Here is a 25,477-nt window from a genome sequence, read left to right as displayed (position 1 = left end):
AAGCATGCAAAATTAACTGGAAAAATACACACTTTGTGAGAGATTAAAATTATAGCATGTTCAAGATCTTCTGAATAAGCTGAAAGCTGTTTATCATAATTACACGGTGGTTTCTCTGTTTCTGTCCCTGCCCCACAAACAGACATAAAAGGGGGGCAAAAGAAGGAAAAAGAAAGAGATTTAACAAAAAAACAGCAGGAGAAAGCAGGTGCGCGAATTCAACAAAATAGAATAACACGGCTGCCTTGTACACAGAGACATCTGAATTGTAGTAAATGAAATCGCAGGTGTAACTAGTCAATTGGTACTTCTACCTCCATCTTCAAACCAGGGTGGTCCAGGATCTGAAAACATCAGCAAAACACAATTACAAAGCTATAAGGAGACAGAATTTTGAGTACTGAAAAGAAAACAATGACTTTAACAATACTATTACCCAATTAATAGATTCAAATCAAATAATAGCGGCTTCAAAACATGTGTGTATTTTGACTTTAATGAGAAGAAACAGCATGCAGAAGCATACTCATTGAAGGTATGGCCTTAGCTTGTACCATTACGGCATCTCTCAATGTAAAACTTTCGAAATTCCAGACATCAGAATGATGCTGAGGAACAAGAACCACGTCTTCCTAATTCTAACATAACTCTAAGCTTTCTGATTAACATGTGCCAACCCACCCCAAAAAGTTAACAGAAATCACTTTTAGTTTCGTATTCCCAGTCCATAAACATGAATATTACCTTAATGAAATCGTTCAACAGCAACAATGAATCTCTTGTATAACCAGCCTCGTGCAAGACCTGGCTCAACACTTCCTGCAATCCAGATCAAACACATACGAGGAACTTGTCAAATTCATCATTCAAAAACTATACGAAATGGCAACTGATAAAGCCTGGCTGCATAAGCAAGAAAGCTACAAAATTCACATAAGTAAAAGATTTTTATTCAAGGATAACAGAGTGAGTAATGTTAAAGGATACAAATACTATACTCAAACTTCTAGACTGTGCATGTGAATACAGCATTGGAACAGCAAAAAGGTCTAGCAAATCACGAGGAACTAAACCAACCAATGATACAAAAGAAGTCATGGTACCCAAACACATTCAAATTCTGAATCTTAAAATGTGAATTACTAACTGTGAACATTTATCTTTTTAGCAAATCATCCTCAGAATGGTCCTTTTTAACAACCACCCTCCCAATTTGTTCATCTCAGGCATGACGTTTTACTTGCAGATTTGAACTATAAAACCTTCTCTATCATATAATGCCCATCCTTCTTCAATTTTCTCTTCACTTCAAGCCTAGATAAAGTAATAATATAATGGAAAAGAGCAAGATCGCTACAACATAGAAGCCGCTAAAGAAGAAAGTAGGGTAACTTTTATAAAGGATAAGCTGTCAGCTGTCACGAGCTAGATTGGAAGCACCGCGTAAAGTAGCAGTTCATGACTCTACCAACTACCAGTTAGAGCCTTGTGTTAGAACACTGCACTTTAGACCCTTACATTAAAACATAGGTGTAGCATAGACTCTTAGGAATCGCAAGCTAGTTAAGTGAGAAAAGGTTTCAAATTGGGAAGATAGGCAAGTAAAAATAGGGAAACAAGTACTACAGTATTATCTTTAAAAGATAAGAGAGGGGCAAAAGAGGTTTTATAGTTTTTGATAAGGAAAATAATTCTCAGATTGATATTTTCAGTTTACACTTTAAACATGTTTATTATCTTCTAGCGTTACTCTTTTGACAGAGTAATTTATTAGTTATAGACTAAATAAAAGCGAGCACAAGCAATGATCATAGTGAAGAACCAAGATATAAAAGCATAAAGCACTTACAATGTCAAGAAATAGAATGATTAAAATCTGTAAAAACTATTCAGGGCACTTCAAAGTTCAAACACATGAATGAAGATTATCCCTATGAAGTCACTGAAGTCTAGCATATTATCCAAACTCCTCTTTTAGGGGCCAGCAATCTTTGCAGGAATACTCATCTTGATGAAGATGTAGAATCTCTATCTTTTTGGTGTGAGATGTAAGATTTAAATCATTTTGACACTTTTGTCTTGGATAGGAGACTAAATCATACATCTTATGCAACTCCAGCACTTTCTCAATGTTAATTTTGTGAATAAATCTCTACATTAATATGAGAGAGTAGAAAGGAAAAAAGATGCCAACTGTCAAGTACCTCTCTTTGCTTGTCTGAAATGAATGATCCAGTTAAATCCCGAAGCACTTCCATTATGTTATCAAAGGTCACCTTCCCATTGCAATCAGAATCATATACCTTGAAGATAACTAAGAGAAAAAGGAAGTTGAAGAGTCAGCAAGTGCTACGAGAAGGGCAAAAGAAAGTATGAAAACAATGTTAGGTAAATAACAATCGCTTGTTTCAAATACATTTCAGGAGTAAAAGATAGGATCTGCATGATAGTTGCCATAAAAGGACTTCTTCAGTGACTGGTACTTCATATTAACACCTTTACACCCTCTAGTATAAATCCCCAATCCTAGACAGACTAAAAATAATCATGTAATGGCACAGATGGATCTTCTCTTTAAACCGCAGTAGCAGATTGGTGGGCACAATTTACAACGGGAAAGTAGGCGAAGGATCTTACAAAAATTTCAGATATGCATAATACTACAAAACATCTAGCAAGGATAGTAGCATGTCTAGCTGCATATCTGCATCCAGCTAATCGACTTGCAATGCCTAAGATGTCACTAAGCTAAACAAACTATAATAACAACAACTACACCTCAGTCTCAATTAAGTTGGGGTCGGCTTTCTTTTTTTGTTTTTGCTTTCATCGAATATGATCTACTACTCTTATTTGTTACTCGACCATTAACTTCTTCTTTTAAAAAAAGGATTCCAACACTGACCGTGTTTCTCCATTTAAACGCATCTCATGCCAATATAATGGAAATACAAGGTCTAAACAAACAAACCCAAAAACATTTTAAACACGATCCTCCTATCTAACACGTCTTTCCTTAAGTTGCATAAAAACAACACATGTAAGACTTAATGACGTACGTTCAATTTTCTGTGCCATGCTCGCTTTAGCACTGAAAGTTGATAAAAATGCCACGAAATCCTTGAAATTCAAGCCGTCCACCATCTTAAGCAATCTCTGGAAAGATGCATTTCACATTATCAAACACAAAGAACATACCGACAAGACAGACAAGAACATACCAATATCCAATTACATACAAATCTACTAGTTAAGACCAACATAAATATTTAAAAGCAAACCTGAGAGAGTGGATTCATCGCGAATTCGGGCACAGACATAAACTCATCAGCTGATATAAAACCCTTTGAATTCCGATCAAGTTGGCAGAACCTCTGATACAATGAAACAATTTCCTGCTGTGAAACTGTTTTTTTTTTTTCAATTAGTAAGCTGTGCAAGAAAAGGAATAAAAAGAAGACTAATGGATGAGTAAAAATAATTTACATAGATGGTTGCAATGGTCTTGGACATCCTCAATATCATATTGAGTCAACATTGAAGAAGCATTACCCATGCTCAAATCTCAGTGGCAAAACTACAAATCCAATCAAATTAACAGAAACCCATTAAACAAAATCAGATTTTTCATCAAAATTCAGAACCCCAAAGCAATTGTAAAGAATGAATTGGGTATTACCTCAACTTCCAAGATCTTTTTTTCTGAACGAAAAATGAAGAGAAGGGGACAAAAATTTTATAGTGGCGAGGGTCAAAGCTAGCTCTAGAACAGTACGCGATAGGATTGAGCAAACTATGTCTATCACCAAGACACTAACAGCGACCTAGTTTGGCTTTACTAAGTGACGAGGAATTTGATGTCCGATTGTCTATCGAACTTATCACCCCACGAGGAGAAAAAGATTCCTGATCCTGTGTTTCGCCGGGGAAGTGCATGTCTTTACTTTTTAGCCACTATTTAAAATGTATTTACTCTTTAGCCGGTGCTTAATAAATTTTTATCCGCCCGGACAAAAATACCCATGTGCTAGACAAGGGTGTTGTGTAATATTACGGACATGGTATCCTTAACTTTATGGGTGTTGTGTAAATATTAAGGACATGTTGTCCTTAACTTCATGGGTATTGTGTAAATATTAAGGACATGGTGTCCTTAACTTCAAGAATGCTGTGTAAATATTAAGAACAAAGTGTCGTGTCATGTCCTTAACTTCATATGTGGAGTGTAGATGTTAAAGACATGGCGTCCTTAACTTCATGTGTGCAGTGTAAATGTTAAGGACGTAATGTCCTTAACTTGTATTTGCACCTTTTATTGTTAAACTTTAGGACCTCATGTCCTTAACTTCATATATGTAGTGTAAATATTAACGACATACTGTCCTTAACTTTATGAGTGTTGTGTAAATATTAAGGACATGGTGTCCTTAATTTCATGAATGTTGTGTAAAAATTAAGGATAAAATGTCATGTCAAGTCCTTAACTTCATATGTGCAGTATAAATGCTAAGGACATGGCGTCCTTAACTTCATGTGTGCAGTGTAAATGTTAAGGACACCATGTCCTTAATATTTACATAGCACTCATGAAGAGAGGGTAAAAACGTCTTTTCGCATTAATTTTAATAAAGTAGTGGCTATTTTTGCTCAACATTAAAATACTGGATAAAAACTAAATACCATGTTAAAAAGTGGCTATCTCACGCTATTTCTACGTGTTTCGCAGAGATTAACACTCCCCTGTATTTATGTTGCCTATTTTTCTCAAGTTCCCTACATAGACTAGTTTTCACATCATTTAATTCCTTCTCAAGCTTGATGTGTGTCTCACTAACTACTTCCTTCCTTTTCCCAAGACTCAAGTCCTATGTTCTGAATTGAGTCCCTCAATGGTTTCCTCTAGGTTAGTGATTATCACCAAAAAGTCATCCCTCTCTTGCTCAATAGCAGCAATTTTCTCTTCTAGAGTATGTTTCTCATTGCTAAGACCTTCTATGGTTTCCTTCAAATCAACAACCAGTACCATCAGGTCATCTCTCTCATTTTCTACACAATTTATTTTTCATTCAAGGCTTCCTTTTCCTTTTCAAGATTGGCTATGATCTCATTTAGGTCCACTACACAGACCACTAGATCATCTCTAGATTGTTCAGCTTCTCCTAGTTCTATGGTCAGGATCTCCTTATCATTATCAAGGCTATAATATGCATCAATTAGAACATTTGCTAGTGACCTTAACTTCTTAGAAGAGTAGGATTTCAGATTTCTCTGAACATCCCTGAAATTTACCTCATCATTTTCATCCTCTTCATCATCGTCAAACTGAGCCATCAGCGCGAACAGTGAGTCATGTTTCATTGCTTCAGTTTCCAATGCCATCATGGAGCTGTTTTCTGCATCTGGTTCCCTTTCTGATTCACTGGAGGAGTCTCCCCAAGCAGCAAGGGCCTGCTTCACAATATTGTCAGCTGCACTTTTTCGACTGAATCGTTTGTCTAGAACCTGGTTCCTTTTTGCTGCTTTGTCAGGGTTTTGTTTGTATTGCTCCTGTTTCAGAAGTTGACAGTCTTTGATGAAATGCCATGGCTTTCCGCACCTGTGACAGAGATCATTGTTCCTTGCCTTACTTGAATTGCCCCTCTTTGGTATACCACCATTCCTTCGAACCATCTTTTGAAACCTTTTAGTAAGATAGGTCATATCACTATCTTCTTCACTTGGGTCACTGTTTTCAGCCTTGAGTACCAGGTTCTTTTCCTTCTTTGGCTCTCTCCTTTCACTGTCTTTCTTTCTTTTCATCTCGTATGTCTTCAGATTACCAATTAGCTCATCCATGGTTACAGTTTGCAGATCTTTAGCTTGCGTGATGGCATTTACCTTACTCTACCAAGAACCAGGTAGAACACTGAGAATTTTTCTTATAAGCTTGTTTTTGGGAATAACATCTCCAAGTGAATGAAGCTCATTTATGATGGATGTGAATCTAGTGTGCATATCCTGTATAGACTCATCATCCTTCATCCTGAAGAGCTCATACTCAGTGGTGAGCATGTCGATCTTGGATTGTTTGACCTGAGTAGTTCCTTCATGTGCAGTTTGCAATGCTTCTCATATTTCCTTGGTAGTATCACAAGCTGAGACTCTGTTGTACTCATCAAGTCCTATGCCACATACCAAGATTTTCTTGTCATGATAGTTCTTTTCTACGGCTTTTCGTCCATATCACTGTACTCCTTTCTGTCTTTCGGCACCATTTGTCCAGTTTCTCCAAGCGTCTTCATAGGAACATGTGGACCATCATAGATGATATCCCATAGTTCTGAATCTTCGGCCATTATAAAATCATGCATGTGACTCTTCCACCAGCCGTAGTACTGACTGTTGAATCTAGGATGTCTGTAGGTTGATTGTCCTTCCTCAAAGTTGGGTGGAGCAGCCATTGAGATCCTTTCTAGGTGTTAACCTTTTAGAAAGAACCCACTCTGATACCAATTGTTAACTTATATGAGTCCACCAAACTATAGATCACCTGATCCTCTATGAGTTTCTACTGAGAGTACTTATGAAGCAGTAAGTAAAAGAGGCACGGGATTTTTACGTGGAAAAATCCCACTCAAGGGGACAAAAACCACGACCTACACTTGTAGGCTTTCAACTTCACTAACTTGTAATCTCGCTATTACAAGCCATTTTGTAATGACTCTATTACAAAGACTTCAACTTAACTAACTTGTGATACTCTTACCACAAGCCACTTTGTCACTCTCTAGTTACAAAGACTTTAACTTATGACTAACTCTAGTCACAACACAAACTTGGAGGGTTTGTGATTTTTGGGTTTCCTGAAACACAGCTTCTAAGAAAGCAAGATAGGAGTTTTAATGAAGAACAAATAACAAGATTACAACTCAACTACGGATACACATAGACTTATTGTGAAACTGATCCTTTAGTGGAGTTGTCTTCTTGTTCTTGACACACTAATGACTTCAATGCTGGATCAACACTTTAATGCTTGAGAGAATATCACTAAATGCACAAGTGAGTATGTTGTGCCTTGCACCAGGTTGTTATACTACAAAAGATATCACAATGGTGATGTCAATTCTTGGTACACGCTTCTTCCCAATGAGAAGTGACTGCTATACTGTCTGCTGCACTGTCGCGTGTACAGTTGCGGACAGTCAATTTCTGCAGTTGCGTTCCAGCTGTATAGTTGACTTGTACTTCTGTCAGAGAACCCTAAGGGACCAGGTCCCTGTTGTGTTCCTCTTTGTACAGTTGCGGACAATGACTTTCTGCAATTGCATTCCAGCTGTATAGTTGACTTGTACTTCTGTTAGAGAACCTAAGGGACTAGGTCCCTGTTATGTTCCTCTTTGTAGTTGTTCATTCATTTGCTGGAGATCAGACTGGACATTGTTCATTTGACATGTGTACCAAGGGGGTCATGTTTTCTATTTGGTTCTTAACAATAAGTTTTTTAGATCATCAAAACATAAGAAGCATAAGGCAAAGACATTGAAAACCCATTAGATTATTTTGAGATTATAAGCATTATGCTATTTCAAACAAGTTATGAGTAAAGTCGTAAAGGTGGGAGGGGAAGCAAGTCAAAGAAAATAAATTTTTGTCCAAGTTGACATATTGGGATAAAATACGGGCCGAGCGATAATATCCGATATTTACGAACTAATACCATACAAGGTACCATATGACCATGATAGTAGGATGTATAACGTGTATTAAAAATAAGTAGAATTTTAAGTAATTTGAGATAATTTTTAATTACGTGGGTAATTGGTTAATTATCGGGTAGCGGGATATTACCTAATTAATTAATTTAATATTTTGTATAATCTTGCCCACCCCCACGTGGCAGCCCATCCCTTCCAAAGCAATGACTCTTAAAGTCATGTAAAAGGTGGCAACCTAATACCTTAAATTCAAGACTAATTTTAGTATATTAAATTCAAATAACCAAAGACAACATTTTCATTCTCAAGACCCCATAATCAGAGAATGAGAACATTACCAATTCTTAGAAGTTTTCAACTTTTTCATTTCCAAACTCTTCAATCAGGTTCCAAATATCACATTAAGCAACATGATTCTTCAACCAATCCAACGAGAATTGTTAAAGCTTTAGCAACAAAATTTTTTGCGATTCTAAGGGAGTACGGTGCAACTTTTTCCAAGAACATCATACGGATTTTTCTCTACTCCAGGTATGTTAAGGCTAAGCCCTTCCTTCATTTTGGCATGATCTCGTCATTACACAAGTTTGATAATGAGGCATAAAGAAAAATTCATATCCCGGAATTTACGTATAATTTGCTAGTCTCGCAAGTTACAATATTCTATTTATCGGGACTTCATATTCATTTGAGTATTTTCTTCTTCCAATCAAGAGAGCAGAGAGTATATATATACAGTATTACAGTATTTTCATTACCATCGAGTTATAATCGATGGGCAGGCCCCTATTGGGCAACCTCTGATCAGATGGTAAGTTATATATACCGAGTCTACTGTGGCTGAGCGCCTATGAGCGGTCCCAGTTGGTCGAGATACAGGGCCTAGTATGGCCGAGCGCCTATGAGCGAGCCTACTACTTAGAGCAGTTATATATATATACCGAGCCTTATAGGGCCCGACTGCTATTTTACTTACCATATTGAGAGAGTTGAGTCAGTATCAGCAGGTAAACATATCTTCAGATTATCTTTGACTTCCAGTTACTTGCAGTTATTATATTATCAGTTCAGTTTCAGCTTTTAGTATATTGCCTTACATACTCGGTACATTATTTCGTACTGACGTCCCTTTTCTGGGGGCGCTGCATTTCATGCGTGCAGGATCAGACAGACAGGCGGGCAGACCTCCTCATTAAGTGTTGTCCGAGTTCAGCTTGATCAGTAAGCTCCACGCCTTTCGGAGTAGCCGAGTCTAGAGCTTTATGTACATCTAGTGTATTATGTATATATATTATGAGTAGGTCGGGGAGCTATTCCGATCACAATATTTCCATCAACAGAGGCTTGTACACATATCCTGTCAGTTAGTGCAATATGTTGGGCTTGTAGGGCTTGTATGTATATTTGGTTGGTTTGTCAGCTCCAATAGTTATGATGGCCTTGTCGGCCCAGCTATATATTGATATTTAGTCAGCATTCGCAGTTGTCTTGCAATGTAGCCCATGGACAAAGTATGACATCACATGTTTAGAGTCCCTTAGTCGCAAGTTGGTACGCAAGGATAGGTGAGGCACCAGGTGCCGGTCTCGCCCCCAGGTTCGGAGCGTGATAAAAATGGTATCAGAGCAGTTCTATCTTAGGGAATCTACAAGCCGTGTCTAGTAGAGTCTTGTTTATGGGTGTGTTGTGCACCACACTTATAACCAGGAGGCTACAAGGCATTTAGGACTGTCACTCTTTCTTCTTACTCTAGATCTGTACCTCCTTTTTCCCGAGGGGGATAGGAGTTTTTCCAATTTAAGTGACAATAATCGAAACAGAATTATTTATATTTAAATTCAAAGTCGCCACTTGGGATAATTTATTGTGTCCCAAGTCACCGGTTTAAAATGCCGAATCGAGGAAGTTTGACTCTACTTATGGTCCGCGAACACAGAAGACCGGATAAGGAATTCTGTTAACTCGGGAGAAGGTGCTAGGCATTCCGAGTTCCGTGGTTTGAGTACGGTCGCTTTAATGATACATGGCTTAAATAAATTATTTAATTGCTCATTTTAGAACCTATGTACATTTTTACCTTTTACCGCTTCTAATTACTCGAACATTCGCGATTATGGAATTATCTTGAAAATGAGTCACGCGTACGTGTACTCATTTCGTTTGGTGCGTCAAGAATCATGTCACGCGTACGTGTCCACAATTAATCACGCTTTGTTAATATTAAGAAAGTTAGGTCGAAGTTGCACAAACGCATACCTCGATTTTGTTTTTAGAATAATAATTATGTCACACGAACGTGTACACAATCACGATGATAGATTAAGTCGCGCCTAAAGCATTATCTATGAATATTCATGATTTGTTTCTTTCCTAAGTTTGAGATTAAAAAAATGCCAGCATTCAACTACAAAGCCCAAAGTGTGATGAAGCTTATTTCGGTCCAAATCTTCTAACAACTAGCCTACACATTTTTCCAAGACTTCAATTTGTTGTTGTCCTTTTTGGCTAATATTTACCGCAAATAAACGTAAACTAAACATTTTAAATTTTCCAAAAAAATGAATCTAATAAGGGAAGTATATATTGTTAAAGGTTTCAATCAAAAATATTCTACCTAAGGTACATGAAACGAATCTGGCATTACCCCAACTGTCAATCTCTTCACTACTCCCTACTAAATAGAGTGAGAACATGGGCAAAACATTTTTCACCCATAAGAACCAGTCATTTCCTTCACACTGGAACGAGAATTGTTAATTAACACAAATACTTAATAGTTACTCTAATTGGAACAAATGAAAAATGAATCACTCAAACTCAACAAATGAATCACTGCCAGCATATTAATCGCTACCCAATTCGATGAACAGACAAAGATGAGTTGTTTACACCATACATTTGTCTCCAACGAACTAAACTCTCAAGCAGATCCAGTACATAAAAGCATTTCATATTGCAGAACCAACAAACAATTGACTAAAACAACAGACTTATCATTTTTTATGTAAGAGCTAAAAAGGGAAAAAGTCAGAGAAAAGAGCTGAATAACTTAAAAGAACATGAAAGTTGAAGTTCAACATGAGTAACTCCATTAATTTTCAGCATGAGTACATCTTCCACACAAATATTTCATTTGCAATTCAAGGTTCAAAAGAAGTACCTGGATACAACAAGTGAACAGAATAAGAAAGAATCTCTGAAATCAACGAGTAACAGCAGCAAATAGCAGGAAAACAGAAAGAACTGCTTAAACAACCCAGCAAATGACACTGGAGGACAGCACTCTAAGCCTTGATTTTCAAACCAAAATCCAACTGTAATCCCAAGACCAATGAAAATCTAATGCAAGGTCATTGCTAAATGAGAAGGAAATTTATTACTTTCAGAAAAAGGGATTCAAATCTGAAATTTGTCTTAAAATTAATCTCAAAAGATGATGGAAAGGAAGCTGAATTTTCAGAGGTTTTTTAGGTGTCCAATCCGTGTGTTTTGAGAGAGAGGATGGTCCTATATATATGGAATAAAATCTGCCATGTGCTCCTAAGGATAAGGGAATCATTATCTACAACCAACCCTAAAATTTAGGAAAAGAGCATCTTTTAAAACAGAAAATGGACAGCTGTCCATTTCTATTCAATTTCAGCATCATTTCTCCACAAATTGGGACAGCAGTCCAAAATCTAGAAACTTCCTATATGCCTTATCTGAAATTCTCATTTTTCACTTTCCAATTGACCCCGCTTAAGTTCTGTTATGACCCTTTTTAACCCCCCCAAATTCCAATTGATACCAAACAGAGTTAAACTAAAATTACTGAGCTAAAACTAGCAATAGGCTAACAGTCATACTCTAGACCCTAGTTACAACTAATTAATTATTTAGACAAACAACTTACTAATTACTGAGATAACAAAATGATTTATATAATTAATCTAAGCAGGTTAGAATTAACCCAAATTGATAACTAACAACCTAGAACAACCTAATAACATGAACAATTCCAACAGGAAACAAATAATTTTAACAGTTAACAGGGTCTGTAATAATTAGAATTGAGCTGAATTAAACAAGAAAATTGGAAAAACAATGACGAGGTTTTTTTTTACTGTTATGAGCGGATAAACGCGAGAAGCTCTGTGACGCCTTACTCCACGCCAATCGACCACCCAAGGGTCTTTTCCTCCAAGGAATCCGTCCTTGCATGAAGTTTTGACCAAATTTTCTTGGAAGAAAAGACTCATGAGAGTCCAAGCTGCCAAGAAAATGAAGCATCACATACAAATGAACCCCCTTAAACTCAGGCGCTGAGGAAATAACGGACCAAGAGATTTGAACAATCTGGCCGTTTTTAGATCTAAAATTCAGGGAATTCTGGGATGTTTTGGAAGAAATTAAGGCGAGATATGAGATGAGGAGGAAGAGGGGATTATGGGGTGTGAATTTCAGTGGGATTGGAGAAGGTTGGGTGGTGGCCGCCGGTGGGATTAGTGGAGAACATTGGGGCGGCTAGGGTTAGGGCTAAGGTGTGAGGGAGATGAGAATGAGGGATCTCTAGGGTTTGGGGGGTGACTTCGGACAGATATATGGGAAATGGGCTTTAGTTCCCAGCCGTTGGATCATTGAAGATCAACCGTTGGGATTAAATGATGCAAAACGGTGTCGTTTTGGGTAAGGGGTGGGGCTGGATCGGGTATGAGGGAGCTGGGATGGTTGGCTTTAGGGGGAATTTGGGCTCAGAGATGGTTTTGGCCCAATTTCGGGTCCAAACCAAACTTTTCTTTCTTCTTCTTTTTTGAATTGATTTGATGTTCTTTTAATTTCCAATTTTAAACACTGAAAATTAATTAAAACCTAAATTAAGTCCTAAATGAGTATAATTTGTGAAAATAACCTAGTTATCTATTTTACCAATTAAATAACTAACTAATTGAAACTAATGAAAGAAAAATTACTAATTTGCAATTAACACTAAAGTGCAAGAACGAACCAATATTTTTTTGTGATTTTCGCTTATATATTAAATGCAGTTGAGACCTAAAATGCAATGCATGAAATATATTTGTATTTTTCATGATTTTAAAATATTAAACATGCAACTAACAATTACCAAGATATTCCTAAAAATTCTATAAATATTAAAATAAATTAGAAAATCTATTTTGTGACTTTGTAGGAGTATTTTTGTCGAGAAAAAAATCGCGTGCTCACAGATGCCCCTCTTTGCTCGGAAACACGAAGAGTTTTCAGGCAAAGATAAAATGAGCAAATATGAGCGATTTTTGCCCGTTTGACTACTCCATGGGAAGCGTTTTTGGAAAAGTTTGACCGAACCTTGCTTCCGAGGTTGCATACATATCCTTGGCTATAAAGGAATCAGGTCAGTGTAGTTCTAGAAGTTTTGGTAGCTGGGACTACCGAGAAGCTGTGATTTCACTGCTGTCGCTGTTGTTACTACTTGCTGAACTCCTTATTATACCGAAATCAAAAATGAAAAAAAGCTAGGCAAGTCTATCAGCTATGAGTTACAAGATTCCTATCTATATGTCTTCAAAACTTGGTCGTGGAACTTCTACAGTTCTGTTGTGCATCTTGAACTGTTGACTCGCACTCTCGAGGCAAGCTTCTGTTACATCTAACTTGAATTGATCCCATTCTTCAGGCGGGTTCCTGTTGTTGTCTTGGACTTTGAACTTAACTCTGAAATGAATTCCCTCGTTCTCCAGGTGGGGGCCTACTACTTGACTTGATACTTGAAATGAAGTCCCTCGTTCTCCAGGTGGTTCTCCAGGTGGGTGCCTGCTACTTAACCTAATACTTGAAATGAATTCCCTCGTTCTCCAGGTGGGTGCCTGCTACTTGACATAGTACTTGAAATGAATTCCCTTGATCTCCAGGTGAGAGCCTGCCACTTGACATAATACTTGAAATGAATTCTCTTGTTCTCCAGGTGGGTGTCTGCCACTATAACAAAACAGACAAAACAAAAGAAACTTTTCTGCCCCAGTTTTGACCAAGAACATTCATGAGTGTTAGTTGAATCCCATTATCCAGGGGGCCTGAACATTAGAAGCTAAATCACATTATCCAGGAGGGTCTTGAAAATTTGAAACTAAACCCCATTATTCAGGAGGTTCCTGACGAACATGAAATTAAGTCTCATTATTCAGGAGGGTCCTGAGAGCTTGAAACTAAATCCCATTATCCGAGAGGGTCCTGAGAGCTTGAAACTAAATCCCATTATTCAGGAGGGTACTGAAGACTTGAAACTAAATCCCATTATCCAGGAGGGTCCTGAAAACTTAAAACTAAATCTCATTATCCAGTAGGTTCCTGAAAACTTAAAACTAAATCCCATTATCCAGGAGGGTCCTGAAAACTTAAAACTAAATCTCATTATCCAGGTGGGTCCTGAAAAACTTAAAACTAAATTCCATTATTCAGGAGGGTCCTGAAAACTTAAAACTAAATCTCATTATCCAGATGGGTACTGAAAACTTAAAACTAAATCCCATTATACAGGAGGGTCCTGAAAACATAAAACTAAATCCCATTATCCAGGTGGGTCCTGAAAGCTTAAAACTAAATCCTATTATACTGGAGGGTCCTGAAAATTTAAAACTAAATCCCATTATCCGGGAGGGTCCTGTAAACTTGAAACTAAATCCCATTATCCGGGAGGGTCCTGTAAACTTGAAACTAAATCCCATTATTCAGGAGGGTCCTGAAAACTTAAAACTAAATCCCATTATCCATGATGGTCCTGAAAACTTGAAACTGAATCCCATTATCCAGGAGGGTCCTGAAAGCTTAGAGCTGAATCTCATTATCCAGGAGGGTCCTGAAAACTTAGAACTGAATCCCATTATCCAAGAGGGTCCTGAAAACTTAAAATTAAATCCCATTATCCAGGAGGGTCCGGCAAACTTAAACTGAATCCCATTATCCAGGAGGGTCCTGAAGCTTAAAACTAAACCTTATTATCCAGGAGGGTCCTGAAAACTTAAACTGAATCCCATTATCCAGGAGGGTCTTGAAACTTAAAACTAAATCCCATTATCCAGGAGGGTCTTGAAAACTTGAAATTAAATCCCATTATCCAGGAGGGTCCTGAGAATTTGAAATTAAACCCCATTATCTAGGAGGGTCTTGAAAACTTGAAACTAAATCTCATTATCCAGGAGGGTCCTGAAAACTTAAAACTAAATCCTGTTATCCAGGAGGGTCCTGAAAGCTTAGAGCTGAATCCCATTGTCCAGGAGGGTCCTGAAAACTTAAAGCTAAAATCCTATTATCCAGGAGGGGCCTGAAAACATAAAACTAAATCCCATTATCCAGGTGGGTCCTAGAAACTTAAAACTAAATCCCTTTATCCAGGAGGGTCCTGAAAACTTAAAACTAAATCCCATTATCCAGGAGGGTCCTGAAAGCTTAGAGCTGAATCTCATAATCCAGGAGGGTCCTGAAAACTTAAAACTAAATCTCATTATCCAGGAGGGTCCTGGAAACTTAAAACTAAATCCCATTATCCAGGAGGGTCCTGAAAACTTAAAACTAAATTCCATTATCAAGGAGGGTCCTGAAAACTTAAAACTGAATCCCATTATCCAGGAGGGTCCTAAAAACTTGAAACTAAATCCCATTATCGAGGAGGTTCCTGAAAACTTAAAACTAAATCCCATTATCCAGGAGGGTCCTGAAACTTAAAACTGAACTTATCTGGGGCGTGGTTTCCTCCTGAAGGATTCCTGCAGAGCAAACAAAATTTCCTGCCCCTCTTTCAATCAAAGAAAATCTTATCAGTTTGAAAGTGTGGTGGTTAGTTTGTGGCATCCTTGCTGAAGGTGTCTGCTTTTGCCATTGCCATGCTTCGTTCCGATTAGCTGCTTTGGGCTAGCAAAGAATCGTTTGACCTTCTGATCGAACCTCAACCACAAAACCCTGAATGACCCGAGTAGCTTACACTCAACTTGTTGTATGACACCTCTATCGTGACAATTGTTGAACCTTTGTATTTCCTCAAAATTCACGAATCGCTTGACCACTTGAACTCCCATTAACACCTCATTGCTCATTCTGAATCATGCCACTTGTGATGTGCTCTGGCCAAACTTTGCTTTGTGCAATTAAAAGCTGGTAATAGGCTTTAAAATCCTTTCTTGCTTGCTTAACAAGGCTAACATTGAAAAAGACTTAGAGAAGTAGACCCAAAAGAAATGAAACAAAGTGACTTTGAGAATTAGGAATAAAGAAAAATTTTTTGAACAAAGATGACTATTTGAAGAAAAATGGAAAAGAGACTTATCTGAGTGAAGCGGCTGGATCCAATGATCATGACATGCATTTCGGATTGATCAGCTCAAACCATTCAACTAATCACCTTTCAGTTCATGCCCCGTCTTCATACTTAAAAAATCGGGATTTCATAATCCAATCTCTCTACAAAGTCACGAACCTCATTCGGCTTGTAGTGCCCTGAAGGATTTTCACCAGCAAACCTCTCTCATTTATTCATCTCTCAACTCACCGTCGCCTTACGGTGCCCACGAGGATTTTCACCAATAAGACTCTCTCATATTAAATTTTCTCTCAGCTTTCCATCGCCTTACGGTACCCGTGAGGGTTGTCACCAATAAGACTCTCTCATTTATTCATCTTTCCTTGTGCATGAACAAAGTGTTACCCATGATGTGAATCATACATCTATCTCGTTTGACTTGACATTCCTCAGAGATTGATCGGAAGGTCTTTCTTTGGACCGTAGTGTAGGTTTTTGGATGGGGTTAGAAAGAAAAGGGCGGCATGCAGGCTCAAAACAGCTTAAAATGAAAGGGTTCAAAATTACAACTTTTGGAATCAGATCTTTTACAAAACCAAAACTTCTGCCCTAGTTTCTTTGAGTCTGGGGAATTTTGGATTTTTATTTTGATGGGACCGAACCGTGTAAGGCTGCCTACGTATCCTTAAAAGGAATCAGGTCGAACGTAGTTCAAGAAATAAGAGTTGCTTTTTTTTTGTTACTTTTTCTTTTGCTTTCTTTTTCTTCTTCTTTTCTTTTTTTTCTTCTTTTCTTTCTTTTGCTTTACTTTTTTATTTTTCTTTTTTCTTCTCTTTTTTTCCTTTTTTTTTTCTATTTCTAGACTCTACTTCTGATTCTAAAAGAGGGGTATGAAAGAAAACAAATAAGGCTCAAAAGGGGTAACAAAGGATAAAAAGTGTTTGGGTAGCAGAATAAAATGCCTTCGTCATTCCAATATCTGAAACATGCCAAATACAAATAACGCAATTGATGAAAAACAAAGAAATCATACATAATATCTCTTGACTGCATCAGAATTGATAGCCATATCTATACATCTGCCTTAGTTAAATACATAGCATCATTGGACAACACTCTTGTCACGATGAACAGCCCCTGCCAGTTTGGGGCGAACTTGCCTTTACCTTCAGCCTGATGTGGAAGAATACATTTCAACACTAACTGATCTACCTCAAACTGTTTGAGAGACATTTCCTTGCTGTATGCTCTTATCAACCTCTTGATTTCCCAGACTAACTGCCTCAGTTTCACTCAATTCAAGCTTATCTCAGAATACGTGAATCTTTATTTGTTTCCTCAAACACATCTTTTATCATATTCAAAACTATGTTTCATTATTCCATGATTAGATTGGCTTTCATGTCATTAGATCTGGACTGAAGAGAACTATATACAAGAAAAGAACTAAACGAAGACTGCAAATAACAGAAAAACAAAATCTCATTTGACCAAAGGATGGAAGGGTTTGAACAGCAGAATAAAATCTATATTAAAGCCCTGAAACAATCCTAGATGACTGACTTAGAGACACAAAACTAACTAACGAAACTCCTAGAAACATGCAAAAGAGGATGGAAGGGTTTGAATCAACATAACATAACAAACAAGAAAAAAATCTGGGCTACAACCCTGAAATAACCAAATAGCAGAAAAGATGTCAGAATGAACTGCCAAGACTCCTTCCCGATGAGGAAATAAGGTACTTTCTAATTACCAAACTCGAGATCTTAGCCACTGAGTTGCACATCAAAATTACTAGGACCTTCACCAATTTCAATCACATTGTCTTCACCACGTGGCTCATTGGCTCCTTTGAACAAACCTTTCTCGGCACTAACTATTGAATTAGCGACTAATCCCCTAAGGGATCTTGCCGCAAATGACTCACCGGAGAACTTGAAAGAACCTGCACATTCGTTGTCATTGCAAACCATCCCAAAATTTTGTGCGTAGTCATGCACCTGTAGAGGATTATGTGTGACACTTGGGGTATTACTGCCTTGGACCACAATTATCCCTTCTTGAATCATTCTTTCTATCTCTCTTTTCAAAGCACGACAATCTTCAATGCTATGCCCTTGGACATTAGAGCGGTACGTGCACCGTACAGTAGGATCAAAACCTTTTACATATGGGTCTGGAGTATAGACGAGGAGCGGATTAATCAAGCCAGAATGTTTTAACCTTTCAAACAAGTTTGTGTGGGATTCCCGGATTGGTGTGAAATTATCTTTCTGCCTTTGTTTCCCTCCATGCCTATGTTTTTAGGGTTATAGGGTGCCTGTATGTTTTTAGGGTTATAGGGTGCCTGAAATGCTGTGAAGGCGCACGAGAATTTTGGGATACTGATGCTCGCCCTAGGGAGTGACCCAGTGGTTGGACAGATGGCCGAACGTTGTTCGGAGGATAATACTGGGGTGGATTATGTGGAGCTCGGGGATATTCATGGGGTCGGTGTTGAGGCTGAGAGCGTTTAGCAAGAATACCCATTGGATCCTGTCGTTGGCGGGGCTCAGCAACATCTTTTCTATCAATTGGAGGACTGACCCGAGCAACTTGTTCGTTTCATCTGAGCCAAAACTCCCTAAAACTTCCCTCGGGTTTCTTTTCCATCTGAGATAGGGAGGAGCGGTCTGGGATAATGTCTGCATTGTACTGATAGTGCCGAACAAAATCTTAAGCCATGTCACCCCATGCATGCCACTTACTGACATCTTGACGAGTATACCACTCCAAGGCTTCCCCACTCAAACTCTCACTGAAATATGCCATCAACAATTCGTCTTTCCCACAAACATTTCTCATTTCACTGCAATAACCCCTCAGATGGGCTACTGGATTTCCACGCTCATCATACAAATCAAACTTTGGCATCATAAATCCAGCAGGCAGTTGGACGTCAGGAAACAAGCACAAGTCTTTGTAAGACACGCTCACCTGGCTCCCTATCCCTTGCATGTTTCTTAAAGACTGCTCTAAGATTTTCACCTTCCTGGATATCTCATCTTGCTCTACTGTCTTAGCAGGCTTTTCAGTTTCGCCAGGAGGCTCAAAATGAAGAGCATAAGAGTATGGATCTGAGACCTTGAAAGTTGGTTCTGGAGCATAGTGTTGGGCATCGGGGACTTTGATCACAGTCTCGCTAGAGGATCGGGAAAGAATAGCTGGTGGAGGAGATACAAAAACATGAGTGGTCAAAGGAACGGGATATGAGGTGGTTCTGGGGGTGTAGAGTGTGAAAAGGTTGTGGGGAGATATCAGCAGCAGTGGGAATATGGATTTGTGACAGTGGAGGAATGGTGACAAGGCTTCAGTGTAGTTAGTGGGAAATAATGGTGGAGGATGCCCACTAATCCATGCTTGGTATATTTCGGCCATCTGTTTTTTCAATCTTAGGACCTCTTCTTTCAACTCAGATTCTGATTCAACAATCTCCTTAGACGGATCAACAACACCTGTGTCCAAGACTTTGCTAGTCGTGGATACCTTGCTCTTTGACCTTGTGTTGTACGGATGACTCGCTAGAACGCCACAAACTAACCACCTCCTGTTATTATAACAATGAAAGTACCAAAGAGGAGCAAAACAACGCCAACATGTTAGCGTTAGGGAATTTATCAGATAGAAATATCACATTGCGTGCAATGCACCTAGCAACAATTGACGGTTCTAGAAAGACTTAGAGGGTCACAAGGTCATTTGGCATCATCCCAATTTTGTTCATTTCAGTCTTCTCTTTTCTTTCTTTTCTAGCACTTTTTGGCTTGCTCATTTTCCTTCCTCTCTTTTTTCTAATTATCACTCTTTTCTTTCCTCTCATTTCTCACATCCCATAATTTCATCTCTTTTTTTCAAAAATGATTCGATCGAACCCTATGTAGGTTGCCTACGTATCATGTCCCACATGAATCAGACCAAGCGTAGTTCGAGAAGATCGAGAATAAAGTAAATGAACTAACTCTCTTTTTTTTTATTTTTGAATTTTTTTTTCAAATTCCCGAAGAAAGACTAATAAAGAAGAAAGAAAATATTTTTGAATTTCGATTTGTTTTTGTTTTTTTTAAAGAATTTTTTGAAAAGAAAGACTTCTAAAGAAGAAAGAAAATATTTTTTGAATTTTAACTTCTTTTTTTTTTTGAAAGAAAAACATCTAAAGAAGCAAGGAAATATTTTTGAATTTTTGAACTTTTACTTTGAATATATGAAAGAAATACTTCGAAAGAAAAGAGAAAAATATTTTTTGAATATTGAATTTTTGAAAGAAGAATGAAAATATTTTTGGATTTTGAGAGAGATTAAAACAAAATACTTTTGTAGTTTTTTTTAACTTTTCTTTTCTTTTTTTTTCAACTTTTTTTTTTAAAAAAAATTCGGCAGAGTTTCGGAACATTTTCAAATATCGGGGTTTTCAGAATCAGGCTTTATTTCCTTCCTACATCACTCTTGGTTTTTCTCTTGATTTTCTTTTCTTAGCCGGTCAACATGCAAGCTGAAACAAATAAATGTAGAAACAACACGTAAGATGTATTAGGACGGCCTTTTATTTTGGGTACACTTGTCCTAGACGGACCCAACCCCTGTGTTGAGTCCTCAAAGTCAAATGCACGTGATGCAAACAAATGTTCCTACTAGGGATCCGGCATGAGGCTATGTTATTCTAGGTTTAAACCTGGGGTTGTGTTCTAGACCTGGCTTACCCGAGCAGACAGCTCGAGCCGAGGTGGGGGCAACATACCGGGAGCACGAAAGTCTACCCGGCCTTATTGCTGACCCAAGCCTCGTTCTGTTTGGTATGACTTCTAATAGAAAAGTGGGCCACGCGTACGTGTGCACCATATTTTAGAAGACTCAGAAGGGAGGCATAAGTAGCACATTAGGTCCACAAAAATACAGTAACATCAACAATAAATAAGCCAAGTAATAATCATATTAAAAAGCTCGAATTCTTGAACCCTGAACCAAAGATTGTGGGTTCTTGTCCCCAGCAGAGTCGCCAGAGCTGTCACACCTCCTTTTTCCCGAGAGGGATAGGGAGTTTTTCCAATTTAAGTGTCAATAATTGAAACGGTATTATTTATATTCAAATTCAGAGTCACCACTTGGGATAATTTATGGTGTCGCACGTCACCGGTTTAAAATCCCGAATCGAGGAAGTTTGACTCCATTTATGATCCGCGAACACATAAGACCGGATAAGGAATTCTGTTAACTCGGGAGAAGGTGCTAGGCATTCCCGAGTTCCATGGTTTGAGCACGGTCGCTTTAATCATACCTGGCTTAAATGAATTATTTAATTACTCATTTTAGAACCTATGTACATTTTTACCTTTTATCGCTTCTAATTACTCGAACATTCGCAATTATGGAATTATCTTGAAAATGAGTCACGCGTACGTGTACTCATTTTGTTTGGTGCGTCAAGAATCATGTCAGGCGTACGTGTCCACAATTAATCACGCTTTATTAATATTAAGAAAGTTTGGCCGAAGTTGCGCGAACGCATACCTCGATTTTGTTTTTAGAATCATAATTATGTCACGCGAACGTGTGCACAATCACGATGATAGATTAAATCGCGCCTAAAGCATTTTTTACGAATATTCATGATTTGTTTCTTTCCTAAGTTTGAGATAAAAAAAATGCCAGCATTCAACTACAAAGCCCAAAGTGTGATGAAGCTTATTCCGGTCCAAATCTTCTAACAACTAGCCTACACATTTTTCCAAGACTTCAATTTGCTGTTTTCCTTTTTGCCTAATATTTACTGCAAATAAACGTAAACTAAACATTTTAAATTTTCCAAAAAAAATGAATCTAATAAGGGAAGTATATATTTTTAAAGGTTTCAATCAAAAACATTCTACCTAAGGTACATGAAACGAATCTGGCATTACCCCAACTGTCAATCTCTTCACTACTCCCTACTAAATAGAGTGACAACATGGACAGAACATTTTTCACCCATAAGAACCAGTCATTTCCCTCAAACTGGAACAAGAATTGTTAATTAACACAAATACTTAATAGCTACTCTAACTGGAAAAAATAAAAAATGAATCACTCAAACTCAACAAATGTATCACTGCCAGCATATTAATCGCTACCCAATTCGATGAATGGACAAGACGAGCTGTTTACACCATACGTTTGTCTCTAATGAACTAAACTTTCAAGCAGATCTAGTACATGAAAAATGAACTACTAAGCATTTGATATTGAATAACCAACAAACCATTGACTAAAACAACAGACTTATCATTTTTTAAGTAAGAGCTAAAAAGGGAAAAAGTCAGAGAAAAGAGTTGAAGAACTTGAAAGAACATGAAAGTTGAAGTTCAACATGAGTAACTCCATTAATTTTCAGCATGAGTACATCTTCCACACAAACATGTTTACATTTCATTTGCCATTCAAGGTTCAAAAGAAGTACCTGGATACAGTAAGTGAACAGAATAAGAAAGATATCTCTGAAATAAACGAGTAACAGCAGCAAATAGCAGGAAAACAACTAAAGAACAGCTTAAACAACCCAGCAAATGACACTGGAGGACAGTACCCTAAGCCTTGATTTTCAAACCAAAAATCTAACTGTAATCCCAAGACCAATGAAAATCTAATGCAAGATCATTGCTAAATGAGAAGGAAATTCATTACTTTCAGAAAAAGGGATTCAAATATGAAATCTGTCTTAAAATTAATCTCAAAAGATGATGGAAAGGAAACTGAATTTTCAGAGGTATTTTAGGTGTCCAATTCGTGTATTTTTTAGAGAGGGGGGGTCCTATATATAGGGAATAAAATCTGCCATGTGCTCCTAAAGATAGGGGAATCATTCTCTACAGCCAATCCTAAAATTTAGGAAAAAAGCATCTTTTGAAACAGAAAATGGACAGCCCATTTCTATTCAATTTCAGCATCTTTTCTCCACAAATTGGGACAGCTGTCCAAAATCTAGAAACTTCCTATATGCCTTATCTGAAATTCCCATTTTTCACTTTCCAATTGACCCCGCTTAAGTTCTGTTATGACCATTTTTAACCCCCCCAAATTCCAATTGATACCAAACAGAGTTAAACTAAAATTACTGAGCTAAAACTAGCAATAGGCTAACAATCATACTCTAAACCCTACTTACAACTAATTAATTATTTAGGCAAACAACTTACTAATTACTGAGATAACAAAACGATTTATATAATTAATCTAATCAGGCTTGAAACCCAAATTGATAACTAACAACCTAGAACAACCCAATAGCATGAACAATTCCAACAGGAAACAAATAATTTTAATAGCTAACAGGGTTTGTAATAATTAGATTGAGCCGAATTAAACAAGAAAATTGGAAAAATAATGGCGACGTTTTTTTCTTACTGTTATGAGCGGATAAACGTGAGAAGCTATGTGACGCCTTACTCCACGCCAATCGACTAGCCAAGGGTCTTTTCCTCCAAGGAATCCGGCCTTGCATGAAGTTTTGACTGAATTTTCTTGGAAGAAAAGACTCATGAGAGTCCAAGCTTCCAAGAAAATGAAGCATCACATACAGACGAACCCCCTTAAACTCAGGCGTTGAGGAAATAACGGACCAAGAGATTTGAACAATTTGGCCATTTTTTAGATCTAAAATTCTGGAATTCTGGGGTGTTTGGAAGAAATTAAGGCGAGATATGAGATAAGGATGAAGAGGGGATTATGGGGTGTGAATTTCAATGGATTTGGAGAAGTTTGGGTGGTGGCCTCCGGTGGGATTTGTGGAGAACATTGGGGCGGCTAGGGTTAGGGCTAAGGTGTGAGGGAGATGAGAATGAGGGATCTCTAAGGTTTGGGGGTGACTTCGCACAGATATATGGGAAATGGGCTTTAGTTCCCAGCCGTTGGATCATCGAAGATCAACCGTTGGGATTAAATGACGCTAAACGGCGTCGTATTGAGTAAGGGTTGGGGCTGGACCGGTTATGAGGGAGCTGGGCTGGTTGGCTTTGGGGGGAATTTGGGCTCAGAGATGGTTTTGCCCCAATTTCGGGTCCAAACCAAACCTTTCTTTCTTTCTTCTTTTTTGAATTGATTTGATGTTCTTTTAATTTCCAATTTTAAACACTAAAAATTAATTAAAACCTAAATTAAGTCTTAAATCAGTATAATTTGTGAAAATAACCTAGTTATCTATTTTACCAATTAAATAACTAAATAATTGAAACTAATGAAACAAAAATTACTAATTTGCAATTAACACTAGAGTGCAAGAACGAACCAATATTTTCTGTGATTTTTCGCTTATATATCAAATGTAATTGAGACCTAAAATGCAATGCATGAAATATTTGTGTTTTTTTTTATCTTAAAATATTAAACATGCAACTAAATGCAACTAACAATTACCAAGATATTCCTACAAATTCTATAAAAATTAAAATAAATTAGAAAATCTATTTTGTTACTTTGTAGGAGTATTTTTGTCGGGCAAAAAATCACGTGCTCACAAGATCGTGTGGTAGAGCTTAGTTGTAAGAACTAAATTTTCTAAACTCTATCTTATTCGTAATACGACGATGCCTACATTGAGAAAGATGGTTGGTAATGGATTGAATGCGGTTGAGCAAGAGTTGAGTCAGAAGAACCCGGTGAGCTTCTGGAAAAGGAGCCTTAAGGCAAGAATATCTATCCACCTTTATGGTGAAAGACAATGAGAGATTCAGAAGATAAATACAAGTTTCGACAAGTAAAGGAAGCAAGGTGAAAGAGGGTACGAGGTACCCAGCTAATGAAGATTATCCTTATTTACCATTCAGGAAGAGAGATATAAATATTTTGAGTTACTTTCAACAGTAACAGAGGTATGTATAACTGGCCGCGCCGATCTAAGTTATGCTCTATGAGAGCTAACAAATATGGTTTAACAGAGGGACATAATATCACGATCCGGCTAGGGTTAGAGTGACCCAAAATGGTAGATGAATTGTTTGCGTTAGTTGACATTGCCGAAGGATATTGCAAATGTTCTAATAGATCTCATTGTGAGACACCTAGATGGTGCGCTCTAAAATAGTACAGCTAGATATGAGTACTACAAAGATAGGAACTGGAAACCTTGAAGGGATAAATATTACCTTAGTGTGGCTCCCGTCCCTAGTAGAGGGAGAATGCTAGGCAGCCCGAAGAGCCAGTAGATGGAGCAAAGGGGAGCTAAAAGCAAAAGAATGTCTTATTCGAGTTTTCAGAATAAAGTGAGAGGCATAAATGTTAGCGGGAAATAAGAAAAGAGTTAATGAAGCATTATGAGTAAAATATAATACATGGATGACAACGGTAGATCAAAAGATGACAGTATTACAGAATCTATAGTCAAGTGAAGGAAGAGGCGAGAGGTGACATGCCTTAGGACAACAAAAGAGTATAGGCCATACAGTCATGTCCTCATTTCGAGAAATAAGATTGCAACTCCAATGCGATTACCAAAAGA

General features: G+C 37.7%; 1 protein-coding gene across 2 annotated transcripts; it reads right to left on the bottom strand.

Moving 5' to 3' along the window:
• Positions 1-36: 36 nt before the first annotated feature.
• On the bottom strand, positions 37-3,925 carry LOC109237020 (calcineurin subunit B). Of its 2 annotated transcripts, XM_019403262.1 has the most exons (7): positions 3,680-3,925; positions 3,487-3,577; positions 3,282-3,406; positions 3,060-3,156; positions 2,205-2,314; positions 745-819; positions 37-344 (listed from the first exon to the last, which is right to left on the bottom strand). In XM_019403262.1, the coding sequence occupies exons 2-7, from the start codon at positions 3,554-3,556 to the stop codon at positions 294-296; spliced, it is 528 nt and encodes a 175-aa protein (XP_019258807.1). In that variant the 5' UTR covers positions 3,557-3,577; positions 3,680-3,925; the 3' UTR covers positions 37-293. The 2 variants fall into 2 exon arrangements, with proteins under 2 accessions (XP_019258807.1, XP_019258808.1); XM_019403263.1 differs by lacking the exon at positions 3,680-3,925 and having other exon boundaries at positions 3,282-3,374.
• Between the last annotated feature and the right edge of the window lie 21,552 nt (positions 3,926-25,477).

The sequence above is a fragment of the Nicotiana attenuata genome, unplaced genomic scaffold (genome assembly GCF_001879085.1).
Source record: "Nicotiana attenuata strain UT unplaced genomic scaffold, NIATTr2, whole genome shotgun sequence".
Taxonomy (NCBI): domain Eukaryota; kingdom Viridiplantae; phylum Streptophyta; class Magnoliopsida; order Solanales; family Solanaceae; genus Nicotiana; species Nicotiana attenuata.
This window is presented reverse-complemented; position numbering and strand designations above follow the sequence as displayed.